The sequence below is a fragment of the Oncorhynchus kisutch genome, linkage group LG28 (assembly GCF_002021735.2).
Source record: "Oncorhynchus kisutch isolate 150728-3 linkage group LG28, Okis_V2, whole genome shotgun sequence".
NCBI classification, from domain to species: domain Eukaryota; kingdom Metazoa; phylum Chordata; class Actinopteri; order Salmoniformes; family Salmonidae; genus Oncorhynchus; species Oncorhynchus kisutch.
In genome coordinates, this window is record NC_034201.2 from 24435961 (window position 1) to 24452722 (window position 16762).

Genomic DNA, 16762 nt, shown 5'->3' on the forward strand with positions numbered 1-16762 from the left:
GTGCTGAATTGTGGGAATGGTGGTGGTAGAAAACATGCGGGTGAAGTAGTCTTGACTCTAGTGGTGTATTGTTCACTTACGCTCTTGGTGCTCCACTGGAGTACAGTAGTACAACATTTCAGCTGACGCTCAACTTTCTTCAATCAGGAAGTAAAAACAGCACTTCATGCAAGTTCTTCTATGGTGCATTTAGGATATTTCTGAATATTTGGTTTCACTTAAATCCCTTTATCTACTTCCCCAGAGTCAGATGAATTCATGGATACCACTTTTATGTCTCTGCATCTAGTATGAAGTTGGAGGTCGTTTTTAGCTTGCTAGCAGTCACCATAGACTTCCAGTCATTGCACTAATGCTAATTAGCAATTGCGCTGACGCTAGTCAGCAACTTCCTTCAAACTGCACGCAGAGACGTAAAAATGGTATCCACAAGTTCATCTGACTCTGGGAAAGTAGATTCATTGCCAAAATCGCAAAGTATCCATTTTAATGTAGAGATTACCCACATGAAAAAATATTTTTTATATTTTTTTATATATTTTTTCTCTCACCCAAATATCCCATAATGACAAAGTGTAAACATGTTACCTATATACCAATAGGGGCCCTTCTATGCGAGGCATTGGAAAACCTCTGTGGTCTTTGTGGTTGAATCTTGTTTGAAATTCACTGCTCAACTGAGAGGCCTTACAGATAATTGTATATGTGGGGTACAGTTTACTCCTGAACGTATTTAGGCTTACCATAACAAAGGGGTTGAATACTTATCGACTCAAAACATTTCAGCTTTTCATTTAGAATAAATTGGTAAAAAAATAAGTAATCTACATAATTCCACTTTGACATTAAAGGGGTATAGTGTATAGGCCAGTAACACAAAATCTCAATTTAATCCATTTAAAATTCAGGCTGTACATACAGTACATCATAGGGCATAATTACAGGCCTGAGTGGATGACATGTGGATTTCTCTCATTGTTCCCTGGTGTTTACCCTCACCAGATGCTGTCTGATACACAGCCACAGAGAGAGAGCCACCTCCCCCTGAGATTGTGCGGGATAAACACAGACAGGCGGCCGATTACCAACTCATAGCTTTTCTTCTGCATGCAGTTTCCACAGAGTGTCGAGAAAGAGAGCGAGAGAGGGGCTCAGGAAACCCTCAACTTCCATGTTTACCGGCGAGGTTTGACAGAGAAAAAGAGTCTGATGCCCTCAGGAGAAAACACATGCACACCTCCAGTTTATTTTTGTGTCCTTCGACCCTCCCAGGAAACTAACGTCACTTTACCACCCCAACGGGCCAGAGAGACACGAGAGACACGGACTGAAATTACATTTATCATTTCCGCTCCTCTTCCTAATAAGGGACCCATGGGTGGCCTGGAGTAGCCATCCAATCGTCCGGCAGTCAATAAAGCTTTGTGCACTCTCTGTAGCTGTTAATGAGCACTGGCTTCAGGTTTACCACACTGCCGCTCACACTCTCTGCCTCCCTCCTCTCTCCAGACATTTGACTCTGTTATCAGAGAATTGCCCCTATTGATAGTCAGAGCAGCATGCAGAGAGAGAAGATGGATCAAGGCAGAGTGCAGTATCAGGCTATTAGCCCCAATGCAATATGTCGCAGAATCCAAATAGCTTACTGTTTTAATGGCTGTAATCTTGTGGGATGAATTTCACAATTGGAACATCACTACACGGTTTTTAAGAGCCCATCATTGATGTAAACATGAAACCTGTGAAGTGTATAGTCGTTGAATGTATTAAATGTCATCAAATGCAGTGATTTATTATATGACTTCAATTCTTCTCTCAATCTTCTGACTCACATTTTGGTCGAGTCAGGTGGTCTTGTAACAGGGCCAAAAACCATCCATCCATTGAAAGCAACAATAGATGTGAGAAAGGCCAGGGCTCAGAAGGGGATCTGCATGATCTCTTCCAACTATCTTACTGTCAATAGAGCCTCTGTCAAGGACTGAATGAAATTGCATTGTGGCTAATGCGATTATCTCTATGGAACAGCCATTAGGGGGTCAAATCTGGTTTTGTCCTTCTCACCGTTCCATTGCAGAACCCAATCAGAGACCACATACACTGACAGAACACATAGGGCCCTATAGATACACAACAGAACCACAACAACCGACAGATGATGAACATGTTTCAAAATGATTTAGTGGAAAGACATGGGTAGTTCTATTTTTGTAGTGACATTAAAGGGCAAATCTGTAATTTGATCGATGACAAATAAGACATTGTCGACCCAAATAAGAAAAGTTTGTTGCTAAATTAGTCTGCAACATGATTTAAACCTTAGGGTGCATCACTGGACATCTCTACAGTATTATCTCATAACAGAATTAACTTCTAACAAAACTAAATGAATTAAGTTATAAATAAACTTAAATGAATTTCATTAAGGCACAGTAGAGCTTTTGTGTTTGAGTTGAGAGCATGTAAGGTAACTTACGGCACATATAGGCCTAACACTTCCAAAACAATGTATGCTCCTGAAAAATACCAAAGGATGTTCTCCTTTTGCATATTCAGAGAATGGAAAAGGAACATTCTCTGCCGTCGTCTTTATGAACAGCTAGCTATAGCGGTGTGCATGTGCACGTGTGCTGGTATGTGTCTACAGCTGCTCTCTGGTTACCGAGACGAGCTTGGAGTAGCTCTCAATGTATTTAGTCACGGTTGCTATCAATAACGGCTACCTGCACACGTCCTCCTGGATCCATCATACAGCCTCCTGGATATCCTTTGTGTCTACCTGAGCGACAGATGCAAATCGCCATTTCCCTCCGGCAATTTGTCATTCACCAGACACACACATACGGTAAAGAGGAAATGGGGCCTAATAACTTGGATACATGCATACATGTAGAATACCTCTATATATTACTGTTTAGTTTAAGTAGTTGAAGATGAGATTGTTCTGTGTGTGTTGGGTATGTTTAGGCCTTATTCATTACCATTGCTCCACCTACAGAGAGAGGTTTGGTAGTTTGATACCATAGTACTCATACATTTGCTAATATGCTCTGTGTGTGTGTGTGTGTGTGTGTGTGTGTGTGTGTGTGTGTGTGTGTGTGTGTGTGTGTGTGTGTGTGTATACAACGTGTTTAAGTGCACAAATGCATTTGAGTAGGCGTGAGCACGTGTATTATGCACAGTATATATTTGTATATATTATATTTTTGTGCTTGAGTGTTTTCATTCTACCCTGAGAGAGGTCCTCATTGACTCCCTCTCTGTCTTGTCTTGTGTCCTTCAACAGAGAAAGACTACATCAGCCTTTGTGAGCGGCAGCCAATCGGACGCACGCTCTTTCGGCAGTTCTGTGAAACCCGGGCTGAGCTGAGACGCTGTGTCAAATTTCTGGATGCTGTGGTAAGAAAGACAGACAGGCAGGATTAAAACTCTTGTGTTTGTTTTTCCTCGAGATGCACATCTTCAGAAGGACTCTGAATTGGCTTATCTAGATGTATTAGGGGAAAGTGTAGGAGGGGAGGGAAGTGTAGGAGGGAAGGGAAGGGTAGAAGGATAGTAGGGGTGGGATGGGTAGGAGGATAGTAGGGAAGGGAACGCTAGGATGGGAGGGAAGGGTAGGAGAGGAGGGAAGGGTAGGAGGATAGTAGGGAAGGAGAGGAGAGGAGGGAAGGGTAGGAGGATAGTAGGGAAGGGTAGGAGAGGAGAGGAGGGAAGGGTAGGAGGATAGTAGGGAAGGGTAGGAGAGGTGAGGAGGGAAGGGTAGGAGGATAGTAGGGAAGGGAAGGCTAGGATGGGAGGGAAGGGTAGGAGAGGAGGGAAGGGTATGAGAGGAGAGGAGGGAAGGGTAGGAGGATAGTAGGGAAGGGTAGGAGAGGTGAGGAGGGAAGGGTAAGGTAGGAGGGAAGGGTCAGAGGGGAGGTGAAGGGTTGAAGGGAAGGGGAGGAAAGGGTCGGAGGGGAGGTTAGTAGCTAATGGAATACAGGAACTCGTGACTTCTGGGAGAAAAGTCATTATACCACCCTCCGCTGCCCTTCCCCCTCCTCTTCTTTCTCAGTGAATGTGCCCCGCGCTACGCTCTTGTGGAAGAATGTTTAGGTCACATTTGTGGTGTTCTTCCCACCAGTCCCTGGGGGGGGGGGGGTAAAGGGGGGGGGAAATGTTGGAGGGTGTGGGGGGAGGGTGTTTGTTGTTCAGATCCCCCTCCTAATGGCTCAATGATAAACCTGGACTTCCTATCTCCACCCTGGCTGACCCCCGTGGCATTCTTCTAATATACTGTTCTGGAGCACACATATACCACACTCATTCCTGCATGCACGCATTCACACACACTCAGTCATAACCTATCCACTTTACCTCCTTCCCTCTAACACATTATAACTGGCACACGTGTATGTTGATCTGAGGAGTGTTGTTGTAGCTAGATCCTCTCTGGTTTATTAACAAATGCAAAAGCCTACAAGTATAAAAAGGCTTAATAGGAGGATGCTACTAGCACAGCAAAAATAGTGAATGGAAGTAGAATGATGAATAGATGGCTGAGTTTGTGAAATAAGAGATAGCAGACAGTCTTCTCCGACTTCATAAGTAGTGAGCACGTCCTTTTACTGCACAGTCTCCTTCCTGCCTCTCACAGAGCCTGGGCTACATGAGAGAGAGCAAATGAGATTTGTACTGTCTGAACTGTCACTAACCATTATGGACAAGTTGTGCTGCGAGTCCAGCGGACGCACTTTAAAGTGAGGCTCTTGGCGTACTGTAAATCATGCTGCTGGGTGGAGGATGGCATGACACAAGGGCCTGATGCTGTTGTACTTGGCGGGATTTAGGAATCAACAACCCAGAGAGAACTATGAATCAAAATGGTGGTTAGGAGTGGGACCCAGGTGAGTGACTCTGTAGAACTGTGCTGTAGTGTACTAGGGAGGTACTTACACTAGGGCTGGGTCGTGTTCAGTAGGCATGAAACCAAAACATTTTATGATGAAATAAACAATGTTCTTATTGGTAATCCCTTTTTCGACAATTTTTTTTGTTTCTATTTCATGCCTACTACAGTGATTTGGTAACGTGGTACCATTAGAGGTTGTACAGAAAGTACTGTGATTGTAGGCTACTAGCTATAGTGGAAAAGGTAGAACTGACCTATTGGAGCAGATGTCACTGTACAGGTGTGTGCTTGTGCATCTGTTTGAATAATGTATGTTACTGTTTCTTCCCCCCACCAGGCAGAGTATGAGGTCAGTCCAGATGAGAAGAGGAGGGAGTGTGCTCAGGAGCTCCTAGACAAGTACTTCAGCCCAAAGGTACAGTAGAATAACCTATTCTCAGGCAATGAGTGATTTCATGTCAAATATTCAATAATGTTGATGTGTGGTTTCCCAGAACCAGACTAAACCTATTCCTGGACTAAAAATCACTTTCAATTGAGATACTCCATCGAGCATGCTTTTTAATCCAGGAGTGGGCTTAATCTGGGCCTATGATGTCATATATACGTAATTCACATTGTATTGTGTTCCATCGCCCTGTAGTCAGAGGATCACATTCCTGAGTTGGGAGAGGACATGGTGGGTCAGTTTACAGAGAGGCTGGAGCAGGAGCCCTGTAAAGAACTCTTCAATGAGTGCACCAGGTGAGTCTGTCTCTCAACACAGAAACACAGTAACAGAGATTACACTAACATATAATACTTACTCAGCATATGGGATGTATTCAAGATCAGAAAAGGTAGATATTTTAAGATCATTTCACCATTATTCAACAAAGGAAGTCTGTTAAGAATAAAGGGTAATTTTCAGGGAGTTTTCCTATAAACCGTCTACTGCATTGTGCAACATCCTCTGAACAGTTGTCCACACTGGGCATGTCAATAGCATGTTGAGGGTATGTGGCTGCTGATGAATATTGTTCTAATTAATCACCCGTAGCCACTTCAATCACCCGCCATTCCGCTCAGCATTGTTTCTATTTTTGAGCATTCTCACAACTGTTCCAACAACACTACGACCCTGAACAGACCTTTTGTGTCATTGCTGCCTCTGGTTGTGGTTAATGAATGTTTAGATGTGAACTGATGTTTGGGGTATAGTAGTCAGAGAGATGGGCCCATGGCGTAGCAGCATGGTATATGTGTAGGGCATGGGGGTCTTCTTGACCATGTGACCTGACCAGGAAGAACTCTGGGCCTTAGGAGGGACCTAAGGCCCAGGTAATGGGCTGTCTGTTTTCTGACTGCCTTCTGTCTCTCTGTCCTCTGTTTTAGACTGATCCATGACTACCTGAGTGTGGCTCCCTTCGCAGACTACATCGACAGCATGTACTATAACCGATTCCTGCAGTGGAAGTGGCTGGAGAGGTACAGACAGACAGACTTATAAGACTGAGAAAACCCCCACACAGCGCGAGTGATTAAATGTCACTGTTACTTCACACCGCCTCCATATACAGTGCCTTCAGAAAGTAGTCAGACCCCTTGACTTTTCCCACATGTTAGTCTTATTCTAAAATTGACGAAATTGTTTTTTCCCCTCATCAATCTACACACAATACCCCAAAATGACAGAACAAAAACAGGTTTGTAGAACATTTTTCAAATTTATATATTTTTTTAAACAGAAATATCACATTTACATAAGTATTCAGACCCTTTACTCAGTACTTTGTTGAAGCACCTTTGGCAGTGATTACAGCATTGAGTCTTCTTGGGTATGACGCTACAAGCTTGGCACACCTGTATTTGGGGAGTTTCTCCCATTCTTCTCTGCAGATCCTCTCAAGCTATTTCAGGTTAGATGGGGAGCGTTTCTGAACAGCTATTTTCAGGTCTCTCCAGAGATGTTCGATCAGGTGCATGTCCGAGCTCTGGCTGGGCCATTCAAGGACATTCAGAGACTTACCCCGAAGCCACTCCTGTGTTGTCTTGGCTGTGTGCTTAGGGTCCTTGTCCTGTTGGAAGGTTGACCTTCGCCCCAGTCTGAGGTCCTGAGCGCTCTGGAGCAGGTTTTCATCAAGGATCTCTCTGTACTTTGCTCCGTTCATCTTTCCCTCGATCCTAACTAGTCTCCCAGCCCCTGCCGCTGAAAAGCATTCCCACAGCATGATGCTTCCACCACCATGCTTCACCGTGCCGGGTTTCCTCCAGATGTGATGCTTGGCATTCAGACCAAAGAGTTCAATCTTGGTTTCATCAGACCAGAGAATCTGTTTCTCATGGTCTGAGAGACTTTAGTTGCCTTTTGGCAAACTCCAAGCGGGCTGTCATGTGCCCTTCTGAGGAGTGGCTTCCATCTTGCCGCTCTACCATAAAGGCCTGATTGGTGGAGGGCTGCAGAGATGGTTATCATTCTGGAAGACTCTCTCATCTCCACAGAGTAACTCTATAGCTTTATCAGAGTAACCATGGGCTTCTTGGTCACCTCCCTGACCAAGGCCCTTCTCCCCCGATTGCTCAGTTTGCCCATGTGGCCAGCTCTAGGAAGAGTCTTGGTGGTTCCAAACTTCTTCCATTTCAGAATGATGGAGGCCACTGTGTTCTTGGGGACCTTCAATGCTGCAGAAATGTTTTGCTACCCGTCCTCAGATCTGTGCCTCGACAAAATCATGTCTCAGAGCTCTACAGACAATTCCTTCGATCTCATGGCTTGGTTTTTGCTCCAAGATGCACTGTCACCTGTGGGACCTTATATGAACAGGTGTGTGCCTTTGCAAATCATGTCCAATCAATTGAATTTACCACAGGTGAACTCAAATTAAGTTCTAGAAATATCTCAAGGATGATCAATGGAAACAGGATGTACCTGAGCTCAATTTCGAGTCTCATAGCAAAGGGTCTGAATACTTATGTAAATAAGTTATTTCTGTTTTTATTTTTTATACATTTGTAAACATTTCAAAAAACCTGTTTTCACTTTGTCATTGTGTGTAGATTCCGCTCAATACGGAAGTGGTCAGATGATGCAGATTCTAAGCTACAGAACTGTTTTGCTAGCACAGACTGGAATATGTTCCAGACGACTGTGACCAACTGGCAAGTGTCTTCACTGACATTTTCAACCTGTCCCTGACCGAGTCTGTTAAACCAGCATGTTTGAAGCAGATCAGCATGGTCCCTGTGCCCAAGAACACTAAGGTAACCTGCCTAAAGGACTCCTGACCTGTAGCACTCACGTCTGTAGCCATGAAGTGCTTTCAAAGGCTGGTCATGGCTCACAACACCATTATCCCAGAAACCCTAGACCCGCTCCAATTTGCATACCACCCCAACAGATCCACAGACGATGCAATCTGTATTGCACTCCACACTGCCCTTTCACACCTGGACAAAAGGAACACCTACGTGAGAATGCTTTTCATTGACTACAGCTCAGCGTTCAACATCATAGTGCCCTCAAAGCTCATCGCTAAGCTAAGGACCCTGGGACTAAACACCTCCCTCTGCAACTGGATCCTGGACTTCCTGACGGGCTGTCTCCAGGTGATAAGGGTAGGTAACAACAAATATACCACACTGATCCTCAACATGGGGGCCCCTCAGGGGTTCGTGCTCAGTCCCCTCCTGTACTCCCTGTTCACCCATGACTGCATGGTCAAGCATGACTCCAACACCATCATTAAGTTTGCCGACAACACAACAGTGGTAGGCCTGGTCACGGCAACGATGAGCCAGCCTATAGGGAGGAGATCAGAGACCTGGCAGTGTGGTGCCAGGATAACAACCTCTCCCTCAATGTGAACAAGACAAAGGAGATGATTGTGGACTACAGGAAAAGGAGGGCCGAGCACGCCCCCATTCTCATCGACGGGGCTGTTGTGGAGCAGGTTGAGAGCTTCAAGTTCCTTGGTTTCCACATCCCCAATTAATTATCATGGTCCACACACACCAAGACAGTTGTGAAGAGGGCACGACAATGCCTATTCCCCCTCGGGAGACTGAAAAGATTTAGCATGGGTCCTCAGATCCTCAAACAGTTCTTCAGCTGCACCATCGAGAGCATCCTGACTGCTTGCATCACCGCCTGAAATGGCAACTGCTCGGCCTTCCGACCGCAAGGCACTACAGAGGGTAGTGCGTACGGCCCAGTACATCACTGGGGCCAAGCTTCCTGCCATCCAGGACCTCTATACCAGGTGGTGTCAGAGGAAGGCCCTAAAAATTGCCAAAGACTCCAGCCACCCTAGTAATAGACTGTTCTCTCTGCTACTGCACGGCAAGCGGTAGAGGAGCGCCAAGTCTAGGTCCAAAAGACTTCTTAACAGCTTCTACCCCAAACCATAAGACTCCTGAACGGCTAATGATTATTAGCATTATTGTTGCTCTTTAATTATTATTATTTTTTTTATTTTTTTATTACTTCTGTTTATTTTTGTAAATACTTTCTTAACACTTATTTTTCTTAAAACAACATTGTTGGTTAAGGGCTTGTAAGTAAGCATTTCATTGTATTCGGGGTATGTGACAAATAACATTAAATAATATTTAATCCATTTTAGAATAAGGCTGTAACGTAACAAAATGTGGAAAAAGTCAAGGGGTCTGAATACTTTCCGAAGGCACTGTACCCTCTACCACTTAGTGGGGCTGTGTTTTTTGTCACTCGGCTTAGTGTACAAAACATTAAGACATTTGTTAGGGCATGGACTCTACAAGGTGTTAAAAGCGTTGACGCCAATGCTTACCAATAACCGGGAGGTTAGTATGTCTTGGGGCTATGATCTTTGATCATGATATCCGTAATCATGGCAGTGTCCACATTAATGTCAAGTGTTGAGAAGCATATTCTATTCTTATTTACAATAAAAGTGACTGCAAAAAGGACACTACATTATTTACCATTCATTTCTATGGGGCACAAAATAATCAGAAACACAACCAAAACAAACTGCAAATGCATTCAGCAAGATTGTAGAGTCGCAACCTTTATGGAGTTATTGCGTGCTTGGAATATGGGAACAAATACTACACTTTTGACTACTTTATTGATAAGAATCTTTATGGGTGTCAATCATTTTTAACCCTACCTTTGAGAAAAAAAAATATTACTAATTAAACCAAATCTATTTTTCTGAGCAATTTGTATTATTATAAAATATCATAACATCCCAATTGTTTTGAGCATACAATATAATATATAATATAATCAGTATTTCAATTATTTATTTTATACAGTCATTATTGCACATTCCAGTTTTGGTATTGTTTATATCCATACTCATGCTTGTCCTATATGGGTCATTTAAAGACCTTTATCCCAGCAGGCCAATCATGCATGGGATGCAAATAAGTATTTTGGGGAACAGATTTATTTATGTAAATACATGAGTCCTGGTCTCTATATTTAATACATTAGCAAACAGAACATGTCTCCAGTCTCCAGCTTAGCAGAGACAAGGCTTCTGCAATGGTCTTCCTATAAGAGTCATCGGTGTGACTAAAGAGATAAGTTTATCCTTACTCTTTCATCACGGTGTGTATCCCAAATGGCACCCTATTCCCTTTTTATAGTGCACAACGTTTGACCAGGGCCCATAGGGCACTAGTCAAACGAAGTGCACTATATAGGGAATAGTGTCCCATTTGGGAGTCTGGGATGCAACTTTGACTCACAGTAAATAAGCTCAAGTCCATTTACAAGATAAGACAGAACGTATTAAACAAGAGGGTTTTATTCCCCTATTGCTGTCCTTTGACAGAAGTGTTTTTAAAGCAAACCTTTTGTAAAAGTGACTTACAAAGTCAAATGTGTATGTTCAGATGCATTGCTGCTGTACAGTCAATGTATGTCGATAAGGTGTATCCCAAATGGCACCCTATTCCCTTTTTATAGTGCACAACGTTTGACCAGGGCCCATAGGGCACTAGTCAAACGAAGTGCACTATATAGGGAATAGTGTCCCATTTGGGAGTCTGGGATGCAACTTTGACTCACAGTAAATAAGCTCAAGTCCATTTACAAGATAAGACAGAACGTATTAAACAAGAGGGTTTTATTCCCCTATTGCTGTCCTTTGACAGAAGTGTTTTTAAAGCAAACCTTTTGTAAAAGTGACTTACAAAGTCAAATGTGTATGTTCAGATGCATTGCTGCTGTACAGTCAATGTATGTCGATAAAGTTGAGCACATTTTCCCACAAGGGACAATAAAGTTGTTGTTTTGTATTGTGTTGACCCTTTTTCTGTGTTCTCACAGGCAGCCAGTCACTAAGAACACATTCCGACAGTACAGGGTATTAGGGAAGGGAGGCTTCGGTGAGGTAAGGTCTGCCTCTGTCTCTATGTCTCCTTAACTAAAGCTTCCTTTCATTTAGAATTATATTTTACAAGTGGATAATAAGAAATAAAGATAGTGGTCTCTTATAATCTTCATCATCAGACCCTCAAAGGGATGAATTTATAAATGATCAACAAGGACCAACAAAGACCTCAGTGTGGATGTGATTTGATGGGCCCATTATCAACTGTGTCTTTGTGTGTTTTTGGGATACAATTGCCATTAACTGGTGTCCTCTTGAGCTTTCCTCATGTTAAATGGCCTGAGCCATGGTCATGCCTCCATGACAGTGTATTTACTGGGCGAGAGTAGACATTGTGGTGTTCAACTATGAAAAACCTACAATATGCAGTTAACTTGCCTTCTCTATTTATCTTCTCCCCCTCTCTCTCTGTCTCTCTTTCATCCACTCTTCATGTCAGGTGTGTGCGTGCCAGGTGCGTGCCACAGGGAAGATGTACGCATGTAAGAAGTTGGAGAAGAAGAGAATCAAGAAGAGGAAAGGAGAGTCCATGGCCTTGAATGAGAAGCAGATTCTAGAGAAAGTCAACAGTAGGTTTGTAGTAAGTATATGAGCTACCCACTTACCTCCTACTATGTGTCACATTATGTACAATATATGTACAGTTGAAGTTGGAAGTTTACATACTCTTAGGTTGAAGTCATTAAAACTCGTTTTTCAACCACTCCACAAATGTATTGTTAACAAACTATAGTTTTGGCAAGTCGGTTAGGACATCTACTTTGTGCATGACACAAGTAATTTTTCCAACAATTGTTTACAGACAGATTATTTCGCTTATAATTCACTGTATCACAATTCCAGTGGGTCAGAAGTTTACATACACTAAGTTAACTGTGCCTTTAAACAGCTTGGAAAATTCCAGAAAATTATGTCATGGCTTTAGAAGCTTCTGATAGGCTAATTGACATAATTTGAGTCAATTGGAGGTGTACCTATGGACGTATTTCAAGGCCTACCTTCAAACTCAGGGCCTCTTTGCTTGACATCATGGGAAAATCAAAAGAAATCAGCCAAGACATTAAAAAAATTGTAGACCTCCACAAGTCTGGTTCATCCTTGCGAGCAATTTCCAAATGCCTGAAGGCACCACGTTCATCTGTACAAACAATAGTACGTAAGTATAAACACCATGGGACCACACAGCCGTCATACCACTCAGGAAGGAGATGCGTTCTGTCTCATAGAGATAAACATACTTTGGTACAAAACGTGCAAATCAATCCCAGAACAACACAAAAGGACCATGTGAAGATGCTGGAGGAAACAGGTACAAAAGTATCTATATCCACAGTAAAACTAGTCCTATATCGACATAACCTGAAAGGCTGCTCAGCAAGGAAGAAACCAATGCTCCAAAACCGCCATAAAAAAAGCCAGACTACGGTTTGCAACTCCACATGGGGACAAAGATTGTACTTTTTGGAGAAATGTCCTCTGGTCTGATGAAAGAAAAATAGAACTGTTTGGCCATAATGACCATTGTTATGTTTGGAGGAAAAAGGGGGAGGCTTGCAAGCCGAAGAACACCACCCCAACCGTGAAGCACGGGGGTGGCAACATCATGTTGTGGGGGTGCTTTGCTGCAGGAGGGACTGGTGCACTTCACAAAATAGATGGCATCATGAGGAAGGAAAATGATGTGGATATATTGAATCAACATCTCAAAACATCAGTTAGTTAAAGTTAAAGCTTGGTCGCAAATGGGTCTTCCAAAGGACAATGACCCCAAGCATACTTCCAAAGTTGTGGCAAAATGGCTTAAGGACAACAAAGTCAAGGTATTGGAGTGGCCATCACAAAGCCCTGACCTCAATCCTATAGAACATTTGTGGACAGAACTGAAAAAGTGTGTGCGAGCAAGGAGGTCTACAAACCTGATTCAGTTACACCAACTCTGTCAGGAGGAATGGGCCAAAATTCACCCAACTTGCTCCCACAGTTGATTTCTTCAAACCAAGCTGCTTACCTATTGCAGATTCAGTCTTCCCAGTCTGGTGCAGGTCTACAATTTTGTTTCTGGTGTCCTTTGACAGCTCTTTCGTCTTGGCCATAGTGGAGTTTGGAGTGTGACTGTTTGAGGTTGTGGACAGGTGTCTTTTATACTGATAACAAGTTCAAACAGGTGACAATGATCCCAAACACACCGCCCGGGCAACGAAGGAGTGGCTTCTTAAGAAGCATTTCAAGGTCCTGGAGTGGCCTAGCCAGTCTCCAGATCTCAACCCCATAGAAAATCTTTGGAGGGAGTTGAAAGTCTGTGTTGCCCAGCAACAGCCCCAAAACATCACTGCTCTAGAGGAGATCTGCATGGAGGAATGGGCCAAAATACCAGCAACAGTGTGTGAAAACCTTGTGAAGACTTACAGAAAATGTTTGACCTCTGTCATTGCCAACAAAGGGTATATAACAAATTATTGAGAAACTTTTGTTATTGACCAAATACTTATTTTCCACCATAATTTGCAAATAAATTCATTAAAAATCCTACAATGTGATTTTTCTGGATTTTTTTTCTTCTCATTTTGTCTGTCATTGTCACGCCTTGGTCTTAGTATTTTGTGTTTTCTTTAATTATTTGTTCAGGCCAGGGTGTGACATGGGTTATTGTGTTGTCGTATTGGTTTTTTTTGTAGGCATTGGGATTGTGGTTGATTAGGGGTGTGTTGAGTGTAGGCTTGGCTGCCTGAGGCGGTTCTCGATCAGGGTCAGGTGCTTCTCGTTGCCTCTGATTGGGAACCGTATTTAGGTAGCCTGAGTTCGCTTTGTATTTCGTGGGTGATTGTTCCTGTCTCTGTGTAGTTTCACCAGATAGGCTCAGTCACTTTGGATTTTATTTTTTCTTTGTTTTGGAAGAGAAGAGAACGAGTGCCATTCTCCTTGCGGAGATGGTGCTAAATACATCAACACGGTCGGTCCCTGGGATTGGGCTGGCCAACACGATTCGTTTTGCTTGGAAGGAAAAGGAGTTGGAGCCTTTAGGACGGGAAACTTTTGGAAGGATAATATTGATGGGGATTCTAAAGCTGACGGTGAAGGACGTGTTTTGTTTCCAAGGCAACTCGTTGGAGGGAGCATACGACGTGGCACTATATACAGAGGAGAAACACGATGATATCCTGAGAGGGGCAAGAGCAGTGGGAGGCGAGAGGCCGATGAGCCACTATGAAATAACAAGCCTGGCGAAGAATAACTTTAGGGTTGTAACTGTCAACATTTACAACCCATACGTTAAGGATGAAGAGGTGAGGGCCTTTCTGGGGAGATACATGGATAACGTCTCCTCAGCAAGGCACCTCAAAGCTCCCTTGGGTTTTGGAATGGGAGGAGAGGCTTCCAGGCCCTCCTCAGAGAGGACCCAAAGGGACATGGTGGCTACCTCCATCCTCCTGCTATGTTCTCCCTAGGGGCTGACAGGGGGACGTTGTTTTATGCACGTCAGCCCCCATTTTGCAGGCGCTGTATGGCCTACGGCCACATATTCGCCTCGTGCAGCACAAGAAAATGCAGATTTTGTGGATCTGAGGAACACGAGGCGAAGGATTGTGACAAGCCTAAGGCGTGCCACGGGTGTGGCTCGTCAGCACACCTGTGGCGGGGGTGCCCGGCTCGTCAGAGGTCATATGCGTCTGCGGCTGGGGGGGGAGCAGGAGCGGGGGATGGGGGAAGAAGAGGAGGGGAAGGAAGCAAGCCTCATGACCAGAGTACAGGTCCAGAGGGGAAAGCCGCAAGGAAGGAGGAGGAGCAAGAAGCGGCGGATGGAAGAGAGAAGGAAACGGAAGGCACGGGAGTAGGAGAACCAGGAAAAGCGGCGGAAGAAGGCAACCGAGTGGAGGAGCATGAGAGAGAAGAAAGCGAGGGAGGAGTGTTGGAGAAGGAGACGGTGGAAGAGCAAGTGGACTGGGGGGAAAGTGCCCTGGTGGAAGAGATGAGGGGTATGGTGGAGGAGCTGGTGGGGGGGGGGGAGGGTGGTATCTCTCCACTGCCGCCATCACCAAAGAAGAGAATGAAGAGGAGGGTGCGATTGGCCGACAGTGAGAGGGAGGGGATGGCCAAGAGAGTGATGGGGGTGGGAGAAACCTCTGGGTTGCTGCTGGTTTCCCCAGGCCCTCAACTTCTGTTGGGTGGGGACACACCTAACAAGACTCAGGACTGGGTACAGGAGGAGGTGGGGAGTTTTTTGTTTGGGGACTCAGCCTCCCCGATTTTTTTTCAATCCAGCTGCAGCACTGGGGAGGGGGAGGATTGTGGGGGTAGACCCAGGGTGCAGGGCACCCCGGAGCCAAACACTATTCCTGCATCCTGGGTTGGTGAGATGGAGGAAGAGGGGGGGATGTCGGGAGTACGGATGGTGTTTTCACCGGTAGATATGGAGCAGGGGAGCATCGGGTGAGTCTCCTGTTTTTGATTTTTTTTCTGTCTGGGTTTAGAATTTGAGTGTATTACATGTTTTTATTTGATTCTTTCATGGGGTCTAATTTTACTTTTGTTACTTTAAATGTAAGGGGTTTAAGGGATTTTGTTAAGAGGAGGGCGGTTTTTAGTTATTTGGAGGGTGTGGGGTTTGATTTTTGTTTTTTACAGGAGGTTCACCTGAGGGATGGAGGGGATGTTAGTAGGTTTAAGAGGGAGTGGGACAAGGGGGAGTCGGTTTGGGGTATTGGGGGGGTGCACTCATCGGGGGTAGGGATTTTGTGTGGGCACAGACAGGTAAAAGTGGAGGATTCTTTTGTGGTAATGCAGGGGAGGGTTATAGGGGTGGATGTCACGATAAGGGATTGTAAATTTAGATTAGTGGTGGTGTATGGGCCACAGGTGGTGGCAGACAGGAGGGAGATGGTGGACTGTGTGACGCCCCTGTGTGTCACAAATAGGAAATTAGTGATAGGGGGGGATTTTAATACAGATTTAGGAATAGGGGGATAGCAGTGCAGGCGCCATTACCAGGCTAATGGCTTGCCATGGTCTGGTTGATGGTGGTCTGCACACTACTCCGAAAATGGCCGGTCCTACATGGCGCAACTCCAGGGGGGTTGAGCGGAGGCTCGACTATATTTTTGTACCCAGGTCTTTGGGTAAGTTGTCTGGGCGGCTGTTGCCTGTTTTCTTTTCGGATCACGACGGGGTGCTCCTGCAGGTGGGGTCGCCAGTCTGCCTCTTTGGTAGGGGGTACTGGAAGTTAGATCGGGATGTGCTGGAGGAGCAGGCTTTTGTTGACGGGTTTTATGATTTCTTTTGGAGGCTTGAAGGCCTCCGGTCCATGTGCGAGGGGGTGTTAGAGTGGTGGGAATTAGTTAAGGTGAGGATTAGGGCTTTTATAATAGGGTATTGCAAGAGGAAAAAAAGGGAGGAGAGGAGGGAGGTGGATCGTATCCAAAGGTTAATTGAACTCGAGTATGAGGCAGGCAACCTCGGCGGGTCGTTTGACTGGGAGAGATCCGCTACCCTAAAGGCGCAGCTCAGGGAGTTG

The 16762-nt window shown here is 44.6% G+C and overlaps 1 protein-coding gene across 1 annotated transcript in view; it reads left to right on the plus strand.

Moving 5' to 3' along the window:
- The window catches only part of grk6 (G protein-coupled receptor kinase 6), a 55997-nt gene that overhangs the window by 21161 nt on the left and 18074 nt on the right, over positions 1 to 16762 (plus strand). The window contains exons 3-8 of the mRNA XM_020464370.2: positions 3287 to 3399; positions 5229 to 5306; positions 5535 to 5635; positions 6266 to 6358; positions 11190 to 11253; positions 11693 to 11833. Of these exons, the coding sequence (XP_020319959.1) occupies positions 3287 to 3399; positions 5229 to 5306; positions 5535 to 5635; positions 6266 to 6358; positions 11190 to 11253; positions 11693 to 11833 (590 nt within the window). The remainder of the gene's footprint in view (positions 1 to 3286; positions 3400 to 5228; positions 5307 to 5534; positions 5636 to 6265; positions 6359 to 11189; positions 11254 to 11692; positions 11834 to 16762) is intronic.